The 17,604-nt window shown below is 37.2% G+C and overlaps 4 protein-coding genes across 4 annotated transcripts; 1 reads left to right on the forward strand and 3 right to left on the reverse strand.

Moving 5' to 3' along the window:
• Positions 1–7,538: 7,538 nt before the first annotated feature.
• GGS22DRAFT_163667 (ARS binding protein 2-domain-containing protein) lies at positions 7,539–10,498 on the reverse strand. Its single transcript, XM_047961405.1, has 2 exons — positions 9,594–10,498; positions 7,539–9,522 (listed from the first exon to the last, which is right to left on the reverse strand). Exons 1-2 carry the CDS (start codon positions 9,999–10,001, stop codon positions 7,918–7,920), a joined length of 2,013 nt encoding a protein of 670 aa, XP_047818330.1. The 5' UTR covers positions 10,002–10,498; the 3' UTR covers positions 7,539–7,917.
• Positions 10,499–11,749: 1,251 nt separating this feature from the next.
• On the forward strand, positions 11,750–13,212 carry GGS22DRAFT_200302 (mitochondrial carrier; the record flags this gene model as incomplete). The annotated part of the gene is made up of 3 exons (XM_047966418.1): positions 11,750–11,841; positions 11,936–12,687; positions 12,741–13,212. 3 exons carry the CDS (start codon positions 11,750–11,752, stop codon positions 12,863–12,865), a joined length of 969 nt encoding a protein of 322 aa, XP_047818331.1. The 3' UTR covers positions 12,866–13,212.
• GGS22DRAFT_163672 (Mak10-domain-containing protein) lies at positions 13,182–16,486 on the reverse strand. The gene is made up of 7 exons (XM_047961406.1): positions 16,110–16,486; positions 15,878–16,025; positions 15,745–15,812; positions 15,551–15,679; positions 15,251–15,481; positions 14,728–15,192; positions 13,182–14,660 (listed from the first exon to the last, which is right to left on the reverse strand). The coding sequence occupies exons 2-7, from the start codon at positions 15,972–15,974 to the stop codon at positions 13,401–13,403; spliced, it is 2,250 nt and encodes a 749-aa protein (XP_047818332.1). The 5' UTR covers positions 15,975–16,025; positions 16,110–16,486; the 3' UTR covers positions 13,182–13,400.
• A 623-nt stretch (positions 16,487–17,109) lies between these two features.
• Positions 17,110–17,531, reverse strand: GGS22DRAFT_188712 (mitochondrial ATP synthase epsilon chain-domain-containing protein; the record flags this gene model as incomplete). The annotated part of the gene is made up of 3 exons (XM_047964748.1): positions 17,110–17,193; positions 17,277–17,391; positions 17,500–17,531. The coding sequence occupies 3 exons, from the start codon at positions 17,529–17,531 to the stop codon at positions 17,110–17,112; spliced, it is 231 nt and encodes a 76-aa protein (XP_047818333.1).
• Positions 17,532–17,604: the final 73 nt, after the last annotated feature.

Below are 17,604 nucleotides of genomic sequence, written 5' to 3' on the forward strand. Positions count from 1 at the left end.
AACTGACTTTTAAACTGATCCAGGGACTGGATCAGGGACCGATATACAAACTGATCTAAGAACTGATTTAACTAATCGTTGAACTGACCTTTTGAACTGATTTACGAACTGATCTAGGGACTGTTGAACTGACTGTTGAACTGATCTAAGAACTGATTTAACTAATCGTTATACTGGCCTTTTAAACTTATCCAGGGACTAGATCAGGGACTGGTTTACCAACTAATCAACTGACCTTTGAACCTTCCTTTTAACCTACTTTTGAACCTCCTTTTGAACTGATCTAAGAACTGGATCAAGTTCGAAGAAGTTATTCATCGCAAAGAAACTTTCCCAGTCCTTCGGGCGGATATTACCTTTTGTTTTTATCTAACCTCCTTTTCTTTTCAAACCTACTATTCTCCTTAAACCCCCATATATAGCCTTCCGCAAGGAAAATTTTTTTTGACCTTTTTTTTTGTTTTTTAAAGTCCCCGTAGCTCGCGTAAGGCCGTACTTTAAAAAATAAAAAAAAAGGTTAAAAAAATTTTAAAAAATATTAATTTTTATTATTTAAATTAAAAGTTAAAAGTTAATACGAAAAACGAATTTCGAAAGTTAATAAAATAATTCGTTAAATTAAATATAATTTTTATAAAAAAATTAAAAATAATTACGTATAAAAATAACCACGTATTAAATTTTTTTTTTTTTAATATTTTTTTCGTAAAAAATTAAATCGTAAAAAAAATTAAATATAATTTTAATTATTTATTTATAAAAATTATTTTTTAAAGTAAAAAAATAAAACTTTTCCTCGAAAAAGTTAAAATTTAAAAAATATTAAAAAATAAATTAAAACGTTTAATTAATTTTATAAAAATAAAAACTTATAACTTTTTTATTATTAAAATAACGAATATTATAATAAAAGTAAATTACGCGGTAATTAATTTTTTAAAAATAATTAATAAATATATTAAAATAATAAATAAAACGCATCGTATTAAAAATAAATTTATATTATAATAAAACGAAAAATGTTAAATAATTTAAAAAAAAATAAAAAATAACGGATAAATTAAACTTTATAAACTTTATTAAAAAAAACTTTTTTATAATATATCGTAAAATATAAAATAAATATTAAAAGAAATTTAAAAATAATTATATAAACGATAAATCTTTTATAAAAATTATTAATTAATATAAATTAAAATAAAAAATAAAAGCTTTTTTTTTAATAATAAAAAAATAAATAATTAAAAACGTTACTAAAAAAACCGAATATTTAACGGAAATTATTTTATTTAAGTTTAATTTTAAAAATAATTTAAACGAAAAAAATTATAATAAATAAAGAAAATTATTTTTTTAAAATACGAAAATTACGAAAAAAAAATAAAAAAATATATAATAAAAATATTTTTTACTTTTTTAAAAATCGATATAATTATAATAAAATATTTTAAAATAATATAATTAATTTTTATAAAATATTTTATAAAATTATTAAAAAAATGTTTCGAAATAAAAATTTTTTTAAATTTATAAAAAAAAATTAAAATAATAATAATGTTTAAAATAAAGAAAATAAATTTCTCGATTTATAAAATATAACGTTTAATAATATTATTATTATATTTAAATAAAAATTTAAAAAAAATTATAATTAAAAAAATAGTTTAAATTATATTATAAAATAAATTAATTAATTTATAATATACGAAAGTTATATTTAAAAAATTAATAATAAATTTAATAATTAATTTTATTTATAACGTTAAATTAACGATAATAAACGATAAAAAAATAACATTAATTATTTTAAACGTATAAAAAATTTTTAATATAATTTTAAAAAACCGGTTATTAAATTAAATAATAACTTAAAAATAATTAAAACTTATATTTAAATTTATAAAAAAATTTTTCTCGAATAAAAAAATAATTATTCGTTTAAAAAAAATTATTATAATAATTAAAAACGTAAAATACGGCATTTTATAAAACTTTTTATTATTATTAATATTATATATATTATACTTTAATAAATTATTAAAAAGTAACGAATATAAATAAAATTACGTAAATAATATAATAATATTAACTTTTAATAAAACGTTAAAAAAAAATATTAAAATTACCCGAAAAAAAATAAATAAAATGTTAAAATACGGCGAAAAAAATAAAATAACGTTTATTTTTTAAAAAAAAATAAAAATAATACATTTCATTTAAAAAAAAAGTAAAAAAAACCTTTTAATTAAATTACGAAAAAAGTTAAAAATAAAATTAATCCTTTTATTAAATTTGAAAATTATTAACGTTTTTTTAATTTTTCGTTAATTAAAAGTTTATTTAAATAAAAAATTAAAATTTAAACGATACGTAAAAATTAAAACGGTTAAAATTATAAAAATAACGAATTATATAAAAAAGTTATTTACGATTTTTAAAAAATTTTTAACGGTAAAATTATATAAAATAATATATATAATTTTATTTTCGATATTATTTTTCGGTTATAAAATATAATATAAAAAACGTAAAAAATTATCGAAAAAAATAACGAAAAATTATATAACTTTAATAAATATTTACTTAAAAAAATATATAATTATAATATAAAAAATAATTTATAAAATTATTAAAAATATATTATTAATATAAAAAACTTTCCTAAAAAACGCGTTATTCGTTATAATTAAAATAATTATAACGAAAATAATATTCGAAATAATAAAACGTTATTACGTTTATAAATTTAAAATAATATATAAAAAATATTTATTAATAATTAAAACGATTTTTAAAAAAATATTTAAAAATAAAAAAATAAAATAATTATAAATTATATATACGAATTTATAATTTACGGTAAAATTATTATTTAAAATAAAAAAGTAAATATTTTACGTATTTTATTTTAAGGAAAAATTAAAAAAAAACTTTACGAAAAAGAAAAATAAAAAAACGATAATTAAAAAATTTAAAAAATAATTTAAAAATTAAGCTTTTTAAAATGTTATAATGTTTTTAAACGAATTATAACTTAACGGATTTTTAAAATACGATTTCGTGGTATATAAAAATAAATTAAAATTATTAAAAAAAAATAAATTCGAACGAAGTAATATTTAATATTAAAATATTAAATATTTTAAAAAAATTAAAAAAAATTATTATTTTATTTTTAAAAATAATAATAACGTTATACGTAAATAATACGGTTATTATTTAAAACGTTTAAAAAAACGTTTTAACGATTTTATAAAATATATTTATAACGATTTATAAATTAATAAATATATTAAATATAAATTTAAAATAATATTTTAAATATTACGAAATTAAAAATAACGAAATAACGGATTATTTAATTAAAAAAAAAACGAAAAAAAGCTTAATAAATTTAATTTCGAAATTAATTAAGAATAATACTGGCCGCGCAGTATGAAAGCCGGATTTTTCCCGCGCAGTACCCCGCCAGAATCGAGTATACCTTTCCCCGCATACAAATCGCCGTACAAATACATGTACTAGTGATGACTCAATTGACAATTTTCGAAACTTTAATCATACCCCACTACACCTGTACACCCCTGACTTCAACCTGTTTTCTCTTGATGAAATAAATCAATAGAAATATGACCCAGGAATCAATCGAAAGAGCTTTGAAAGGAGATTCGATTGATATCGGATGCATTCATGCTAGGTGCAAACTGAAGGAGATATGAGTGGTTGAAGTCAAGGCCATACATTGGCTATTTGGTCAGCTTTCAATCGAAGGGCTCTGATCAAATATATGAAGTATATCAAACACCTTTCGCCCGATTATCCAGTTGAATAGAACTGCCAGCAACGTGCAACCTGGATCAATCGATTCAGCTCTTCAAGGCCTTTCATATAAGCCTGGTTGCAAAGACCTTCGATTCGAACTGATTGCAGAACAGTTGGTTGAACTGAAACGTATACTTCAGTGGTGGATCTGATAGCTTACCTATTCTTAGCCCCACAGCCGAAGTATTCCTTCCACTTTAACTACTCATATCTCCTTCAGTTTGCAACTGGCATGACTGAATCCAATATCAGTCGAATCTCCTTTGAAAGCTCTTCTGATTGATACTGGGTTCATATTTTATTCGAATTAATGGATTGCAAGAGAACAGGTCGAAGTTAAGGGTGTACAGGTAAAATAAGGTTTCTGTTTTGTGTCAATTGAGTCATCGCGAGTACAAGTAGTTGTACGGCGATTTGTATGCGGGGAAAGGTACACTCGATTCTGGCGGGGTACTGCGCGGGAAAAATCCGGCTTTCGTACTGCGCGGCTAGTATTACTCTTAATTATAATAAAAATTAAATGTTAAACGAAAGTTAATATGCGAATTTTAACGATTAAATAATAAAAAAAAATAAATATATTAAATAAATTTTTAACGGTAAAAATTAATTATAAATTTAAAAAGAAATTTAAAATTTTATAATTATTAAAAAAAATATTAAATTAATATTTTAATATTATTTTAATATACGAAAATTATTTATAATATTACGTTAAATTTAATTATAACAACGTTAAAATATATTATATTTATACGTCGTATTTAAAAAATAAAATAAAAAAAAATTATAATATATAATTTATTATAAAAAAACGAAAACTTTTTAAAAAAATTAATCGAAACTTTTAAAATTAAAGAAAAAATTTAATAAAAAAAAATAAAACGAAAATAATTAATCGATAAAACTTTATAAATTAAATTTATAAAATTTATCGAATAAATTAAAATATTAAACGTAATTAATAAAATATTTTTTAAAATTTAAAAAATTTTATAAAGTTATTAATTTTTATAATAAAATATATCCGGTTTTTTTTAAAAAAAAAATGATATTATACGTAAAAAAATGTAAAAAAACGAAAAAAATTAAAAATAAAAAACGAAAACGAGGAAAAAATAAAACTTATAATTTTTATAAAATTAATTTAATAATTATTTATAAATTTTTTTTATATAAACGTTTTAAAAAAAAAAAAAAAAAAAAATAATAAAAATATAAAAATAATATTAACTTTTACGAAAAAATACGAATTAACTTTAAAATAAAACGACGAAATTTTATAAAAAAAATTATAAATAATAAAGAGAAACCCTGGCCGCGCAGTATGGGTACATCGTTAGATCCGCGCAGTAAAGCTAATTCGAAAGAGGTATAGCTTGGGGTACTTTGGCTGTCATATAAACTAGTATGTGGAAAAGTGTATCTTTTTACACAATGTACCTTTTGGAACACCTAAGTCTCTGTCCAATTTCAATCAATTGTTTCTCCCCCAATCCCTAATCAAAAGCTTTATAATTACAATCGATTAAAAGCTCTCAATCTGTTCTATTTGCAGCCGGAGTTGCACGACTTCAAACAGCCTTGACGTCATAGAGAGTCAGTTTGAACTTAAAGGCGCTACAAAACTGCAACGGAGGTCATAGAATTCCATCCCTCTGCCCGAATCTTTTCAACCTTCAATAGTTCCGTCGGATCTAGGGCGCAGGGACTGCAAATAAACTGCCCGATAGACCTGATCGAAGGCTTTTAAATGATTGTAATTATAAGAGATTTGACAGCAGTTTGAAAGAGAAACAATTGATCAAAGTGGATTGAAGGGAATGAGGGCGTTCTGGGTACCTTTCGAATGCGCTAGCGTAGATTTTAACGCTACTGCGCGGATTGGACCATGTACCCATACTGCGCGGCCAGGGTTTCTCATAATAAAACTTTATAATTAATTATTAAATTAATTTTTTAATTTAAAACTTATAAAACTTTTTTTTAAAAAAACTTAAAATTAAACCGATTAATAAATAACGATTATTAATTAAAAAATGTTAAATTTTCGAAATAAAATTTAATATTATAATATTATTAAAATTATTAATATTTTATAAATAAATAATAAAATTTATTACGTTTTATATTTTTAAAAAAATTACGAAAAAAAACCTACGTTTATTCGTTTAAACGTTAAATTAATTAATTAATTAATTAATTAATTAATTAATTACATATTATTATTTAAATATTAAAAAATATTAACATTAATTTATAACGTCGTTTCTTACTTTCGGACCTTTAATATAAAAAACGTCTCATAAAAGCAAATCTCTTTAAAATAAACATAAGTATCTCAAGAAAAGTAAAGATATTCATGCCATATTAATCATATCGGCTAGTATCTAGATATACTTGAACTGATGCCCCTTTCCCTAATTAAAGCATAACACTGAAGGCACAGGGAGGCGTCACAAGCCATAGCAAGTAGGCAATATGAATAGGCAAGTATATAATTATATTAGAGTAGAAATGAATCTCGCATGTTAGTCTTTACTTTCTGGATCGTCTTTGGCTCCCATCATAAACACTGACATATTTACAAAACCATGTTTCAAAAAAGGTTCATAGCCTTGGTCGTCTGGCTTGTTAGTAACCTCGCTCTTTTCGCCCACACTACTACTACTATCCTAACATTTTCAGATATTAATTGCATCACATATGTACGGTCTCTCGAAGGGGAAGATGGCTTCCCTGATGGTGAATGTACGAAATTTAAGAACCAACTTACTTCCCCTTATAAGAGTTTCATGGTTAACACCGTTGACTTGGGATGTTCGAGTATGTAAAGCTCTCTTCTGTCGACCGCCATCTCTCTATCTCCAGATACATTCATCATAGATCTGTCGTCAGTGGTGTTCAAGGGAAAAAAGCTGCGTGGTACAGTTAAACGAGGTTATATACAAATAAGTATCTGTTAACGTTAGTATCTCTTAGTTACAATTTACGGCAATGATACGAGCGACCTCATTTGTTCATCTGATCTTAAAATCGTTGCGGACCAAGGGAAATGTTACAACTCTTCCTGGCAATATTATTCTGTGGACCTCTGCACACCCTTAAATCCGTCATCTTCATCAACGACAACTTTATTGCCATCCTCCACTACCGTCATAAACTCATCTCCGACTATGAAACCCTCATCATCAGATAACATTAACGTGCCCGCCGTTGTGGGCGGCTCAGTAGCTGGTACACTGGCCTTGATAGCAACCGTTGCAGCATCTTATTTTTTTTGGTGGCGGCCTAAGATGAGTAAACAACGGCAAGCTACAGACCACAACATTCAGAGCGGTCAGGTGTCGGAAGTTAATAAAATACAAGAAAATCAAGTTGTGGTCGAGGCGCCATGGCAATCACAACGGCGCTTCGAATTAAGCGCTGATCATATCGTGGAAGCACCTTGGCAGGCAGCACGTCCACACGAGGTAGCGGCTTAAAGTAATATCTCGATTTTGGTTTACCCTCATAAATACCTAGTAGGTATCTATCATAGATCATATGCGTTCACTCGAAGATTCTTAATACCCTAATCTTGTTTACCTACTGTGGACCTAGTAGGTACTTAGTACCTAGTAGAGAATTTAATAAATAATTAAGATAAAATATTTGGAACTGCGATCGTAAAAATATCTCTACAAGAGAAATTCGTTGGATACAATGCCCCAACCCCCACCCAAGGTCGGCCGCACGCACAGCCTGCATATTTAATCTAGTTAGCCTAGGTACCTAGGTAGGTGGTAGGTATACGCCATATAGCCCCTAGATGCGTAAATCCGCCAGTAATACGCCGTTGATAAAGAAACGGAAGTATCCATATATCATATCACGTACCACCAGCCTAACCGCCGGCGTGCTCAGCCTCTTGAACCAGAAACGTTTTTAGATTCCTAATATCTGATAATACATGCGATCGGGGGTATCTCAGAACAAAAATTACATATACATGAGCTCGGAGGCCTTTTAAATCTCAACCAACTTACATGAATCATAAGCCCGTAGATATACTCTTACAACACATAACACCTGTACAATGCCAACCCGTACCCGCTACGACCGCTCGTTATCCTGTGGTTCTTTAGCAACCCGCGTAGTATCCTCGCTTCTTTTATTTACGACGCGTAGGAGGTCGGCGTATCTTCTACGCCAGAATTCCGCAGCCTCCTCGCCCTCGGCGGGGATGTCGGCCTTCTCCCGACGCTCGTCTGGAGGTTGGGCGCCCTTCTTCCACCGCGAATGCGGAACCGTCTCTGTCAATCGGAATTTCCCACTTATGGGGCCGTACCGTAGACCCCAGGCGCAGTGGTACTTTGTGTAGTCGGGGCCCACCTCTGCTCTCTGTACCGAGGTGCTGCCTGCCTTCATCATATACTTGACACCCGCGAGCGCCGAGAGGTTAATAAGGAAAGCCTCCTTCGTTAGAGCTTGTTTCGATATTCCTTCGATGACAACCTTGACCAGAGCCATCGCTTCGTCAACGTCGGCAGGTGGACCTAGCTGCCCCTTTTCATCGTACCAGGCACCCTCAAGTATATCCGCAACAAACATAGCCTCAATCTCGTCACAGTTCGTCCGGTCGCTATCATTGGGGTCGAAATGCATCCCGGAGCTTCCATGATCATCGGTCGATGTAGCCGTGAACATAGCTGAAGTGCGATCGAATACCGTAAACGCATCCTCACCGGGTGTATCTGCCATTTTACCACCGCCATTAGTCCCGTTACCATTGACCGGACTTTTGCCGTTTACCATGACAACCGGAGGTGGAGGTGTCGCTAATCTGACCGGTCCACTAGCTCGCTCTGGTACCTGCAGAGAGAGGCGGCCCGGCCGAGTGGGCCGGTTACCTAGAGCGGATGTCGGTGTCGTCACTGGTGCCGACGTTGGCGCGGAGGTAGGGCCTGCTGCCTTGGGCACTGATTCTGGTGGTAACATCGGTGTAGGTGTTATACTTGACTGAGGTGCGCTCTGTTCGAAAAGTGAGCCCTGAAATTCTCTGCGTTCGTCCGGAATCGCTGATAATGGACTATCGGTAGGTCGGTTAGTCGGAGGTCGCCCACGAGGTCTGCCGCTCGTAGATACGCCACCGCTTCTCCAGGCGGAGGAAACAACCTTGGCTCCATGACGACGCCCAAGAGCCTTGGTTTTAGGACTAATGGCTGAACGAGGTTCTGCAGTATCGCCCCAGAACGTCCCTCGAGTCGACGGTGTCATTGCAGACTGGGGATAGGCTGACATTGGTTCGCGAGAGACGTCGTTGCTCCACGGGAAGGCCGAATTCGTTTCCGGTAACACGCTTGACCTTGGATCGACTGATGGGAACATGAATGAATTTCTTCCATCCGGGTGGGCGGTCCACGGATCTAATGAGTCCGGACGAGCGGTTCTAGGCTCCCCGCCAAACGCCGGGGATTCCAGCCTGGGTCTTTGCGAGGGAGATTTACTAAACCCGTCTTCCTCTGGTCTCTTCCGACCTCGACGCGGCCGAATGTGAGGTAGCAAAGCACGCAAAGCCATGTCGTCTTCAGCAGCAACACCATCTCTACCGTCTTCACAAACCGGATTTGGATCTGTCGGGATTTGGGTCCAATACGGATGTGGATTATCCATGAGATAGTCGAAGAAAGCGTTGATATGCATGGAGTGCATCCATCGCTGCTAGAAGTAAGCTATACTGCCATCGAATGTGCTAATTACAAGTATTCCTAGAATTGAATGAATTTTACCTTTAATCGAACGGCGTATTGCTGTATCTTCTGAGAGCTTTGTCCCTTGTCATGGTCTGGAGGCTCGACGCCCAATTTTAAGGCCAACTCCGCCCACGTCTTAAGCTCTTTCGAGTGGAGCTTTTTGATGAGCTCAAACAAGGCAAATGTGCTGAAGCTCTTGCCTTCGCTTTTTGGTGGGGTTCGAAAGGCTTCTTTAAGCGCGAACGTATCTGTCTCTAAGGGAACCGCCGGGTTGCAGTATAGGATAAAGCTCACATACGCATCATCGATAGAGGCAGTCGTCACGCTTTTTTGAGGCAATATTGGTCTTACCATCCCTACCGATCTAGGCGTCTCATTTTTACCGGGAGACGGAAGCGGGTTGAAGCGACGGGAGCCGTTGCTTGTTGGAGTAGAGAGAGCCATCTTAACCTCATAAGATAGCGATATATGCGATGATCCCCATGGATAGTAAGTAAATTGCGGTCAATGCGATTAAAGGTACCGAAGAAAGATGACTTAAAGTGTCAATATCGCGGGCTGCCGGATTGGGTAAGCTGAGACTTTCACGTAGTTGTTGTTATAGGCTCGTTGTCTTCGCGACTCGAACAGTTACAATTAACGAATAAGTACCCTTATTCTCATCGAAGTCGTGTGTAACGGGATCTCGTCTCATCTCATAATGCAATTGGCTCTTGAGTTGATTTGCTCATGTAGGCGTAAGCGTGGTCTTAGTGGCGGATAGACATTAACCCCCTGGCTATTATGCAGTATGTAGGATAGGCGACAATTAGATCGGCTTTTGACTGGCTGAAATAGAGCTCGAATGATATAAATCAGACTGGCAGTTTCCCTATTGAAAGGTGAATGGGAAAGTTATTGAGAAAAAGGTTAAAGTTTCTTGGTGAAAGCGTCTTCTTTCCGGTGGCCAATACCTATTATGCCGAATTCTATTTTGAGAAACTTCGCTGGCGGAGGCTGGTGCCACGAGCAAGAGCGCACGGCTGTTTTAGATGGACCGGGAGTTGTGCTGCACCTGCATGATGCTATTTTTGGATACAACTCCACGTGACTTTATCATTCTGCGCTGAACTTTGTAAGGAAAGCTAAGGAAAGCCCCCAAATATTTCTCCAAATAATTTGGCTGATTTGGTGGTTTGGTGATAGCCCCCAAGGGGCAATTGTGCGAAGATTGCCCCTTTTGGGTGGCGTTCAACAGCTGATACAACCAACGCCATTATTGAAGAAAAGGGGGACCCAAGACGCAGGAAACAGGTCGCACATCTCGTTCATTCCATTGGACAAATATACCTTACATAGTACGAAGTACCTAAGACTTGAAGTAAGATTGTGGTGGGATAATTTAAAGAACCTGCACGTCAGATATTATATCGTGTAAATTCTAATGTCAATCAATCATATCATTAATGTCTCTTTACCTGCAGTTATGAAACTTGCATCGCAACGCCACGCTCTGATCTCTTCGTTAAGTTTTGTCTTGAAAAAATAATACTACCTTCTTTTATATCTGCGGTTGCAACGATGGCAATTGAAAAACGAAGATATGTAACTGACATTATCTAAGCATGCCTGTCTAAGTCAAGTGGGTATTGAGTCTCTCAGTCTTTGGTATGTACTATGTAGGATCGTATGGTGCTAGGTATGTAAGAGGAGTCCTCATAAGCGACGGATATGACGAAGATATATTTGAATCGAGATATTTGAGGTATAGTTATTGATCTACCTATATATGAAGACACTTAAAGTGTACTAAGTTTAATATCACAAGATTAAAGATTGTCAACAGGAATGTTAGGTAGTCTTTCTCGCATGTGAAAATCGGAACTCAAAGAAAGTCTTTGACGAATTTAATGCGGGGCAAAAGCCGGGGAGAGAATGGGGAAAGAATGCTGACCTCGTGCCTTACAGCGATAGGGATGCTCGGTCCAGGTGTTTAGTGGACCTCATCCCACTGGAGGAAACTGCTAGCCGTATTGTGATGCAATCGGACCTCGGCTTCCTAACCTGCCAACGTTGGATTTATTCGTCGATAAAGTTTAGGGGCAGCTCATTCTGATAGATTACGCCGTATAATATAATTTAAACTCTTATCTTCGAATCTGCTGTTTCTTTTCCATCTCAAAACCTATCTGTAAACCGGAATAAATGTGAAAATGGCGTCGACGAAACCCGCCATCCCCCAGAACGACAACGTCGCGCACGCCCTCGCTGGTGCTGGCGGCGGAATCCTTTCTATGGTCCTAACGTATGTCTGCGAGCACAATTGAGGTCCTGCCTCATCCCCAAGTTAGAAAGAGAGCTCTAAGAGAAATCTAACATTCCATCGCGCCTCCTAACAGATACCCCTTAATAACGCTTTCAACGCGCGCACAAGTCGAGTCTAAGCGAGCCGAGACAGCCTTCCTAGCCGCTGTGCGGCAGATCGTCGCACGCGAGGGCGTGGCCGGGTTATACGCGGGACTCGACAGCGCGGTGTTCGGTATCAGCGTGACCAACTTTGTATACTATTACTGGTACGAATGGACGCGGGGCTCTTTCGAAGCGGCCGCTACCCGCACAGGCCGCGCCTCCAAGAAGCTGACGACCATCGAGGCCATGATTGCCGGTGCAATTGCTGGATCCGCTACCGTCATCCTCACGAATCCTATCTGGGTCGTCAACACTCGCATGACCACGCGCAAGGGACAACTTGAGGAAGAGCAAGAAAAGGCCGGCGCGGACACCGCTATCGTGGAGAAGAAGAAGCCGACCACTATAGGTACGCTGATGGCGCTGCTACGAGACGAGGGCCCGCAAGCCCTGTTCCGTGGCGTTGTCCCGGCACTCGTTCTAGTTATCAATCCCATCCTACAATACACGTTGTTCGAACAGATGAAGAATGCCTACGAGCGCCGGCGCAAGCACAATGTAACCCCGACCGTTGCCTTCTTCCTCGGCGCCATCGGAAAGCTTTTCGCCACTTCTATCACCTACCCTTACATCACCGTTAAGAGCCAGATGCACGTAGCCGATGATGGCCAGAAACGCGAGGGCATGACGCAAGCTATTCGACGCGTCATCAAGGAGGAGGGCTACGCCGGTCTATACAAGGGTAAGTTTGGCTTGTCACCTGACAGATTCAGTAGAACTAACTATTCCTTCTAGGCATTGGCCCCAAAGTCACCCAGAGTGTTCTTACGGCAGCCTTCCTTTTCGCCTTCAAGGACGTCCTCTACGAGCAGACCATTAAGCTCCGAGGCTCCGTGGCGAGAAAGGCTATCAAGGCGTAAATGTCTAGATGTTTGGTAAGTGGAAAGAAGCCTCTACACAAATTCTAGATATCAAGTTCGGCTTTAAATCTGTATATATTGTATGACCTTGTACCACCTGGATGGTTGTGGCGTTGTAGCCGTCCTGCTTTGTCTTATTCGTCGTCGGCATGACTGGAATGCAGGAAGAAATCTCTCGCCTTTTGCAAGTGGGATGAAAAGTTTTGCGCAAAGAACTACGAAGGGAACGAGAAGGGAGAAACCATATTTGTATACCTCTATGAGAGTTCCGTGCTTAAAAAGTCACTGAGCAACCAATACCCTTAAATATATCTTTCGTCAAATTGGCACATTGGATTAACCTATACCTACCTATCCTCTAGTTGATATCCTGTGCAACCCAGACTCTACAAGGAATTTTAATGCCTACATCCTAGTGGCTGTAGTATGACTCAAATGTCCCGAATCTTCTCTCTAGACGGATACATAATACCAGGCATAGTACGTAAGAAAGTAGCCTCCATTGTATCCTCTAAAATTAGTAGGTAAAGAAACATCATGCCGTAGGAATCAACTTCGGAACGATCCACCAATCATGGTATCCCTTACCCGTTTCTGGCATTTCGACTTTCAGTCCCAACTTTAACGCAACCTGATCTTCTCTACTCCTGGCCCGATCTAACGCTCGCTGAAGTGTTGATACCGCTACACCCGCGGCGATCGCAGCTTTCAAGCAATCCTTTATGTTAACAACCCAACGATCATGAGTATTAGCGCTAAACGTCTGCGCTTCCGACATCCTACTTAAGGCCTCGTATCCCTTACGTGCGCCTCCGACAGCATTCTCGGCGTACTTTAGTAAGTCGTGTGTCGCCGTCTCCGGCTGTAGAGTCGCACGTGTAAACTCATCAAATGTCGGCAGGGCTGGTAGTGAAATACCCCTAAAGGGTTTCATACGCAAGTCGTAACGCAGAGTGTCAGAACTATAGGGGCGCTGTGGGAGGCTGATGAGATTTAACCGTTGCAAGGCTGTATATAGACAGCATAAGCCATCGGCAAATTCCCACGTGCATGCTGCATCGAGCATAGTGACGCGCAGATACGCTAGTGAAGTCATATATTCGCGATCTTTAGCCGCTGTGTATTGTGATAGCTGGTCACTAGAGCCGGCGAGACCATCGCGTGCTTCGTTTAAGCTACGCATTGTGAATGCTTTTATTCGGTCTCCGTGTTGCGCACGCGTCTTAGCCAGGTAGTTCAAGTACCAGTACATGCCAGCAAGCTCATCGGTCTGGTAAGTTTCCAACTCGAACCCAAGCTGGACTATCCACTCCATCTGTCTGAGCTTGTATAGGTACGCCCACGATGAAAGGGGGAGCGAGAAGTTGACATCCCCTCCGCTGATCGTGAGGGGTTTCTCGTCGAGGACGTTCTGTAGGAGCTGGTCGATCTCCTCAACATCCCCTTGCAACATCTCCCATTCTTGAATGTTATGACATAGTGTTCGTCGAACTCTGCATCTATTTTGACAAAATATTCTAAATATTTCCAGGTAGCATTCAGCAGCTCGTTGCCGGAATATCTCCATCTGCGCTGAGATTTGGTGTCGGGGGTCGGTTGGTACCTCGATGGCATCGTAAGAGCGATCTATTTGGGGCGCGCAGGGAAGAACAACGATAGAGAGGTCATGATCGAGTATTTGACGGATACTATAGCTACCTAATACGATCATGTCTTTGCAGATCATACTTTGAAGCAATGTTCTGATATATACCAACGGTTGGGGTTTTCTCGCTTGGAATAATAGGACGAAATTCTAAGACGTGGTCAATTACCGGTTTTTTTTTTTTTTTTTTCGTGTAGAAGAAATTCGGCCAACTTACCAAAAGACTTTGCGGTTCGGTGTATTTTAAGACGTCCATGATATCAACGCCATCTTCGAAAAGTCGCTTAAAATGGCCATAACTCTCCTCAAAACTAGGCTGAACCATGGGGCGTGGGGGCATGGTACTAGCTAGCCGCCGCTGCAACTTGGTGCTGAACGCCTCCGGGACAGGCTTTCCCAACTCGTGCTGCCTCTTAATATGCTCTATTAGGCCGCTCATCTGTGTCCATGGCATCTTCAACGAATCTGGGTTGTTTCTTCGCAGACTTGCAAGATCGATAGCTCTTAGAAAAGCGATGCGTAGCTCGAGGCGGAGTTCGAGGGCAGCAGATATTTCCTTAGGAATATCATTGCTAGCTAAGCGAAGATCACTGCGAGCCTTGAGCAGTAAACTGTTGATGGATGCTAGTGGTAGGTCAAAAAGCAGGTTGCGATCATAAGTGTTGGTCACAAAGTCCTCTTCCTATACGTAGTCAGTATGATTGATTTGCATAGCGTATTATGGAATTTATTATTCTTACTTCGTAATAAAGCTCCTCCTTGACGAGCTCGTTGACAAAGCAGCACGCCTTGAGAAGTCCAAGGCAATACGCGCGTAGGATAAAGAGAAACTTTGGCTGTCTCTCACGACTTTGGCTATCTCTTATAAAATCAGCCTCGTCTATATTAGTTGGACGAGGTTTCATAAGGGACTCTATATAGACGCTCGTGAAGAGAGTTTGTGAAAGAGGATAGCCTTGATGCCAGGCCATCTAATAGTAACCTTCAGTTAGAAAATTTTATACTTGGGATGAAAATTGGGTCGTGTATGCAGGACGTACTTCGAGGCAGAGCAGCTGGTCAATAATGCCGAGAATTTCCTCTGGCAGCAGATCGCGAGAGACGTCATATTCCTGGTCTAAAGATTCCCCTTCTGCCAGCACGCCGCTATCCATTTTTGGGTCCATGACCTAACATACCCGTCAGCAAGTGAGTTCTGGGGCTTATATTTTAATTGTTACTCTATAAAACTTGCCTCGAGAGCTGCGACAGACTCGAAAAGCGTGAAGTGATCATCTTTAACAAGCTCGCCAGGTGCCAAAGCTACTCCCAGTTAGTAAATGATGACTTCCTATAACTCCTAAGGTAAGAGGGCTGCAATAACATACTTTTTACGGCAGACGCAAATTTTTCAGTAATATTAGTAGCCATGACTCCTGGATGAGAGACGTTTGGGGGAGGCGATAACGGATCAAGGTACTGCATCTTGACTATCGGCTGTCCCGGTTATAAAATATGATGAGATGAATTGCGATACTATCATTAGTCAGCACATATAGGCATTAGGAGACCGTATTATTGAGCGTCCATAGTCTCATTGGGTTTGAAGTATCTACCTACATGGTAGGTAGTATGTAAATGAAATACGACCAATTATTATCGACATCGGCTTCGAGAGACGTCAAGATAGTGGAGTCATCCAAGACGGAAAGAGTAGGCCAAAGCAGCCACTGTGCCTAAGCAAGTGACTTCAGAAGATGAACTTGAAGTTGAAGTCATTTACTACTAGGTATTAGGTAGGTATTGTAAGTACCGATGATGAGTAGCCCTAGGAGATCTGCGAGCCTGTAGTCACTGCGGTGGAGTGGGAGACAGAAGAGAGGTAAAACGTTGAATTAGGTATTAATTGACAATTGAGGGCATAAGTTTTAGCGCTAAAAACGCGCAGTATTTGTAACGGTTAAAAAATGTATAAGGCTCCGTACATACCTACAAACATTACCTACTAAGTATGATGTATGTACATACATCCATACACATTCAAAGTTTCAAATTACATGATTTTAAAGTAAAAACTGATAGAAGGTAACGAACTGATAAGATCTTAAAGCGGGTTATCATGTCATTTATGAATTTTGAAATATCACTTAGGTGGAAGTTGCAGTATGAGATAATGTACCTTGGATACTACCTACAGTACTAGGTAGGTATCTGTAGTTACATGGATCCAGGTGCTAGAGGTCGCTCTTCTAAGAGGATAGGTACCTTCAACGTTCTAAGACCCTCCATTGTTAGGTGTAACCGACCCGCCGGCGACCGTCTAGAGTACCTAGCACCTACCTAATTATATTTTGACGCAGGCTGTTCACCATACAGCTTCATAACATCCATAGATCACTACTAGATATTCACCATGAATAGAGGCAAATTCAGTCTTTTCTTCTAACCCAGAGGAATAATTTGGAATGAAACTGATTTTGTTTTATACAGCTATACACGAAGCGGCATAAAAGTGATCATGACCGTTCATTTGTCTATCCGCATCCGCATTCGTATCTAGGTATTCCTAGAAAATAGGTACTATTCCTCCTCATTTGCAAGCATCTGTCTATTTCGCAGCTCATGATGAACCACCAGAGGCAGACTCGACTGCGGCAGCGGCGTTGGCATCGGCTAGAGATTTCGATTCGCCCATCTTGCCGTTCTGTGAATTGAGGCATAAAACCCATCAGCCACTAGTTCTTCCCAACTCTTGATTTTCACATGCTATTAAGACAGATAACTTACCTGCCATTTGGCGAATCGCAAGTCCATCTCTCCTCGTCGTTCGGCAACTATTCTCTTTTCCTCTTTCAAGCTTCGGCGCACGACGCGGGCTGCGACAGCAAGGTAGCGGTTGTAGCTATTCGGTCAGATGGATAAGTTAATAAACTGAGAATCTTCGTATTGCCGGAAGGCCCATTGAAAACCATCTTCCTAAAAGGAGTATCATTTATGTCATTTGACTTACGAGAGACCGGCGGTTTTCCACGCGAACACCATCTTGACGGTTGCTGGAGAATCAATTGGAGTTGAGAAGTGATTGAAGGTATCGTTGATTTGTATTGAAGCATAA

The sequence above is a fragment of the Annulohypoxylon maeteangense genome (assembly GCF_022496945.1).
Source record: "Annulohypoxylon maeteangense strain CBS 123835 unplaced genomic scaffold GGS22scaffold_9, whole genome shotgun sequence".
NCBI lineage: Eukaryota > Fungi > Ascomycota > Sordariomycetes > Xylariales > Hypoxylaceae > Annulohypoxylon > Annulohypoxylon maeteangense.